Raw genomic sequence first — 6,276 nt, forward strand, 5'->3', positions numbered from 1 at the left:
CAGCAACCACGAGTCTACTGTCCATCTCTGTGGATTTGCCTGTTCTGGACGCTTCATATAGATGGAATCATGCAGCATATGTACTTTAGCGACTGGGACCTTAGTACTTCCTAAAGCAGCTCAGATGCATCTCATGCTTGCTCATCCAGTTTCAACAACTCTGCACTGGGCCAGTGGTTCTCAGACTGGAGAGGGCGTCAGAGTCTCCCGGCGGGCTTTTAAAACATATGGCCCGGCCCCACCACCAGAGTCTCTGCTTCACAGCTCCGGGTGGGACCTGAGAATCTACATCTCTAACAAATTCCAGGTGACACTGATGCTGCTGGTCCAGGGACCACACTTTGAGAACCTGCACTAGACTAACGGTATTCAGGATCAAGAGAGTGAAATCATTTCACCCCCCGCCCCCCACCCCACACAAAGGCCAATTTCTCCCTCCCTTAGACAGAGGACTACAGAGACCTAACATGTCAGTCACCCTCTCAACCATCCAGGATATCCCCTACCACCCAGAGTGCACTCTGGCCAACGCTGATATAAACTCCCCAGTAAGACCCTGAGAAGACGCAGACTCACCCCCCAAAAACCAAAGCTCTTAGATCCTATAGTTAGCCCAGCCAGAGAGAAAGCATCAGATTCCTTCCATTTTTATACTGATCATCAGGCTTATAATATATTCCTGATTTCCCTTGTGTGAATTGAAAAGTACAAATTATTGCAACACAAAGGATAAGCCCTCTAGGGTTATTATATTAGGAATTATTCATCTACCTGGCAGTCTACCCATTTCTCTGTGGTGTTAGCTGACTCCCAAGGTGTTATTTTAGGATTATGAGAGATGAAGGATGTCAAGTGCCCAACACATTGCAGGTACTCAGTGCTTGTCAGACTTTCTCCTTCCTTCACTGACGAGACTCAATACCTCTCAAGGATGTTTCCATTTGGTAGCTTAAAGACCCAAAGCCTTCAGACACAAAGGGGTAAAGCTATTTGGCAGTGGTAAAGGCTTGGAGTCTATGTTGTGAAACAAAGAACGGCCCGAAACTGTGGGTTCCCACAAGCTCTCTCAGAATTGCAATCTCCCAGGAGACTCAAACACTTATTTATCTCAAGCTGACTCCCGCCAGGGAGCTAGTCCCAAATCCTTCCTAGAATCTAACGTCATCTGATAACGCCCTCTTGTGGCCAAACAGAAATCCCACATGTGATTTTTTTTTTGGAGCAATTACCAGGAACCAGTGAAGAGCGGTAGGTGGCTGACACTGGCTCCTGAGACCAAAAGTCGAAATTGCAGGAATTTTGTGAACTGTTATTAAGCATAGGAATTATTAAAAGTTAAAGTATATAAACATAATTAAATTATATTAAAAGCAAAGTTAGCAAATACTCAAAATTAATCACTTTCTACTTATTTTACTACATTTGAGTGCTGTCTTTGTTCTCAGGGTGATTTACATCTGTTGTATCTGTATCAGGGAAATACCAGATGATGCTTTGCTACCGCACAGCTCTTCCCAACTCTGTGTTCCATGGTGTCACTCTGGCAGCTCGAAACTGGACCGGGTGGGAGTATTTATGCCACGGAAACAGGCAAGCTTTTCAGAGAGCTGGTTGTTAAGCCTTTACCAGCACACCGCTGCTCAGAGCCTTGCTCCGTGGGAGCTCCCAGCAGGGTAGAGAGGAACCAGTCTGGGACTGTACTGCCCAATATGGTAGCCACTAGCCACCTGTGCACATTATGTTTAAACTTAAATAAATGAAAACAATTAAAAATTCAGTTCATTCGTTGCAGTAGCCACTTGTCATATGTTCAGTAGCCACATGTGGTTACCATCTTGGATAACACAGATACAAAACATTTCTATCATCACAGACAGTTCTTATAGTACGGCACTGGCTAGAAAACAGGAATTTCCAATTCATGAAAATCACTCAGCACAGTTAGTTGCTATTATTATTCCTTTTCTGCAGCTGTTGTCCTCCATATGGTTCAAATAAACTTTGTGGAATATCTCCTATGTAGATGTAGGTCAAGGGCGTAGACTTGCATTTAGAAGTTGAATAAGTTCTAGGGCTCTAAGGCTCAGCGTAGTGATCAAAGTTGACAATACCGTGTTATACATTTCAAAGTTGCTAGGAGACTGGATCTTAAATGTTCTCACCACAAAAAAGAAATAATGGTAATTACGTGACGTGTGAGAGGTGTTACCCAACGCTGTGGTGGTAATCACTTTGCGATATATAAGTGTATCAAATCAACACATTATACAGCTTAAACTTACTCAGTGTTATATGTCAACTATATCTCAATTTTAAAAAAAAACTATGACCTTTGTGCCAGGTACTTGCTAGGGGTCCAAGGATGAATGCAAATGGTCCTGCACTCAGGAGCTTACAGACCAGTAGAGGAGAGGAGAAAAAAATGGAGATTTTAAATAGAATTTGTTAAAGCCTAAGATTGAGATGTTGTAGGAGAAAAGAGAAAGGACACTCACCCCTATGAGGGGCGAGTTGATGGTGCCTGAAATGCCTAAGGCCAGATAGAGAAAGGCAGGAAATGGCTGCTGGGCAGTGGAATGTGAGGAGAGATAAGGCCATGTGAAGAAGCATGACAACGTTTGGGAGAAGTCAAGCAGTTCTGAACGCTGGGGTGGGGACAGTCTTGCTGTATGGATGGACAGTGACCAAGTCATGGAAGATCAGGCCAGACTGAGGGGCTCAGACCCTATCCTGAGGGCATCAGAGAGCCACAGAAGCTTTACTTATGGGGCAAAAGGTAGCACTGGCCCTTTGAATGGTCCAGCTACAATAGAGGCTGGATTTAAGGTGGGTAATGCTGGTAGCAGTTTGATTATGTTATGATGGAATAAATCCACACAGGAGACAATGAGAGCATGAAGTAGGTCCGTGGGCATAAGCTAAAAAGGAGGAAAAGAATCCAGAAATAATAGGAGAGGTCACATTAGCAGGATTTGGCAGCTGATTGGAAGTGAGGGTTAAGGAAGAGGGATGACTCAGGGACGACTCCACGTTTTAGAGTGGGACCGTGGGACCCTGTAGTCACTATACCCAAGGATAAAGCGTAAAGTGAGGATCCAGAGGAAGATACCCCTTGGGGATTAGCCCCAAAGCAGAGCCCCTCCTGTAGTCGGTTCCCTGAGACCCACTCAGCCTCCACACCTGTAACCGCTTGGTGCTGGAGCTGCCAGGGAAATGGAAGGGCTCTCTCGGGCTCTTTCTCAGATCCACTCTGCCGCACGATGATTGAATTATCACACTGTAAGAACCACAGGGCAACCAGTCTTGGCCCCTGGAGGGATGGAGAGGCCTGGAGGTCAGATTTCAGCCTGTGGGAAGGTAACAGTGTCCTGGGGTGTAATTTAAAGTTAGCAGGTCAGTGCGGGCTTATGTTGAACGTTCTACTCACATCGGTTTAGGGTGGGGACCACGTTTGTCTTGGTGCTGCATTACACCTATGACTACGACTTAGTTTTCTCACTACAGGAGGAAGAGTAGAAGAACCATCTAGAAAACCAAGAGTGGTAAGAAGCCAAGAACAGCCCACAGACATCATGGAGCACAAGCAAAATCAAAGAAGTTAAACACTCACCCAAGAGGCACCTCCTGTGATCCCCTGGGTTTTGGAAAGCTCAGAAGTCGCATCACAGAACACCAGGCACTGTGACCCCATCGTGAAGCCAGCTCTGTAGAATCACTGAGCAAGCTCAACCTGCTTCTAAGCAGCAGTTCCAAGGTCACTGGAGGAGCAGGGAGGAACAACAAGAACTCTCGGTCTTATTTTCATGTATATGCGTTCATTAAAGCTTGACCTCATGGAACCCTCTCCACACCATATATAGTATAAGGAAAAGTAGCTTCATGTTAATTTCTTCCCAACTTCCCAGTTGGGAAATCTCAAGGAAAACCCTAGCACTAATGTAAATAGACACACACACACACTCCCCACCTTATGAAACCGGACCTTCTCTGTGATCCACATAGATCCTTTCCCAGCCTCCGGTTGACCAGCCCATCTTCCTGGTAATATTTCTTAATGAATACTCTCTAAGACCTCTGGACTGGTAAGGCGGAATCTTTTCGTCCTCAGCTCAGTCCTCTAAATGAGCTGCCTCCCACTGAGCCTTCGATTGTAAATTTCTAAAGAACAGAGGCCATGGCAGAATAATCTTTGGGTAACACCAAATGAGGGCAACCAAGCCCTTGGAATTGTAGAGCTTCCATATTTGAAAGGATTTTACTGGAGTTAATGTCAGGAAGAGAAGGATAAACTAGGTCCCAGGCAATGAATTATACCTGTCAAAAGACTTTCCCTGGACATTACTAATAGGCCTCTTCAAGAGTCTGTTTCTTTGAGATTGCTATAAATGATACTCTGAATTTGGCCTGCACGAATTTGATGTTTACAGACAGACACACGATGTGCAAATGTGTATATTTCCAAATAAGTGTCATAAAAACACTGATAAGGGAGCAATACATTTAATGTTTATAGAAGGAAGGAAAGAAGAAGGAAGTGAGGACAGGGAAGGGAGATCATATTGACAGAATGTAACTGTGGAAAAGGTCACACCAGTGGTCCTCAGGCTGTTAGCACAACGTTTAGCAAAGCACCATCACCTGGAGGCCTTGTTAGAACACGTATGGCTGGCCCCATCTCCAGAGTTTCTGAGTCTGCAGGTCACATTTCTAACAAATTCTAAGTGATGCTGGTGATGCTGGTCTGGGAACCTCACTTTGGGAACCACTGGGTTATACCTCTCCATGCCCACCCACCTCCACTCCTACTGGGAAAGTCAGCTTCAGGTGCTGATTTCGGTGAGCGTTCTTGTTCCGTCTCTTGGGTAAGATCTCAATCCTCCAATCAGTTAACTCAGATGTCCCAGTCGAACAAAGTCACGTGACTGAGGAGATCAATGAAAAACTTAAACCAGCAGCCAGTTTTCATTCCTGAAAGGGCAGGAAAGTGTTATGACAAAGGTGGGCAGGTGTTAGAAAGTCCATACCCAGATTAAAGAACCATTTTCTGTCCTTTCTGTGACAACCAAGTACAATCCAGATTCCATTGTCAACATCCTCCTTTCTAAGTACGTATATGTTTTCTGGGTAAACTAAAATGAGAGGAATCTCAGATCAGAAAAAAATTTTTTTTTAAATCTTACTTATCTTACTTGAGTAAAATTAAATTGAATAATTATTACTCATTTTGGGGGAAGGAGGTCTATGAGATCAAAATTTTTTTTCATAATAATTAAGATGATATTTACTTTTATCACTCTTATTCTCTTATAAGCATATGGTAGAGTTTTCCAGAAGCTACATGATATGTGATGATGTCATTGCTCTGATCTTAACACATAGTGAGTTTATTACTATTGTTTAGAAAAGAATTAATAAATAATATTTTTTAAATTTCTTGGTTTTAGTGTCTGAATATGTTAAGTATTGCTGGATGTGACTACATAAACAAAAGCTCTTTGGGAGCCTCAACAGTTTTTACTCACGTACAGAGGTCCTGACAAATAGCTGGCAAGCACATCATCATTGGTCATTTCAGAAACGCAAATCAAAACCGCAGTGAGATACCATGTCATGCCCACAAAGATGACTTTAAGCCAAAAGGGAAAAAAAAAAAAAGGAAAGTAACATATGTTGACAAAGATAGAGAGAAATAGGGACCCTCATACCTTGCTGGTGGAATGTAAAATGGTACTGCCACTGCGGAAAACAGATTGGCAGTTCCTCAAAAAGTTAAACATAGAATGACCATATGACCTTGCGATTCCACTCCCAGGTATATACCCAAAAGAGATAAAAACCTGTGTCCACACAGAAACTTAGATGAGACTGTTCGTAACAGCACTATAGCCAAATAGCCAAGAGGTGGAAACAACCCAAATGCCCATGAGTGGACGAATGGATAAGGAAATTGTAGTAAATCCATATATGGCAACATCATTCAGCCATAAAAATGAATGGAGAACTGGTACATGCTACTATGTGGATGAGCCTCAAAAACAGCATGCCAAGTGAAAGAAGCCAGACACAAAAGGTCACGAGTTGTGTGATTCTTTTTATATGAAATATCCAGAGTGGGCAGCTCCAAAGAGACAGAAGGTAAGTTAGTGGTTACCAGGGGCTGGAGAGGGTGATTACTTAATGGGTATGGGGTGTTTTTCTGGGATGATAAACACAACAACATTGTGACTACACTAAATGCCACTGAACTGTATGCTTCGTAATGGTTAATTGTACGTT

The 6,276-nt window shown here is 43.3% G+C and overlaps 1 protein-coding gene across 1 annotated transcript in view; it reads left to right on the forward strand.

Annotated features, from left to right (window-relative positions):
• Positions 1–5,323, forward strand: part of IL2RA (interleukin 2 receptor subunit alpha) — a 51,008-nt gene extending 45,685 nt beyond the window's left edge. The window contains exon 8 of the mRNA XM_046679368.1: positions 3,505–5,323. Within this exon, the coding sequence (XP_046535324.1) occupies positions 3,505–3,529 (25 nt within the window). The 3' untranslated portion in view covers positions 3,530–5,323. The remainder of the gene's footprint in view (positions 1–3,504) is intronic.
• Positions 5,324–6,276: the final 953 nt, after the last annotated feature.

Source organism: Equus quagga, chromosome 12, assembly GCF_021613505.1.
Source record: "Equus quagga isolate Etosha38 chromosome 12, UCLA_HA_Equagga_1.0, whole genome shotgun sequence".
Classification (NCBI taxonomy): domain Eukaryota; kingdom Metazoa; phylum Chordata; class Mammalia; order Perissodactyla; family Equidae; genus Equus; species Equus quagga.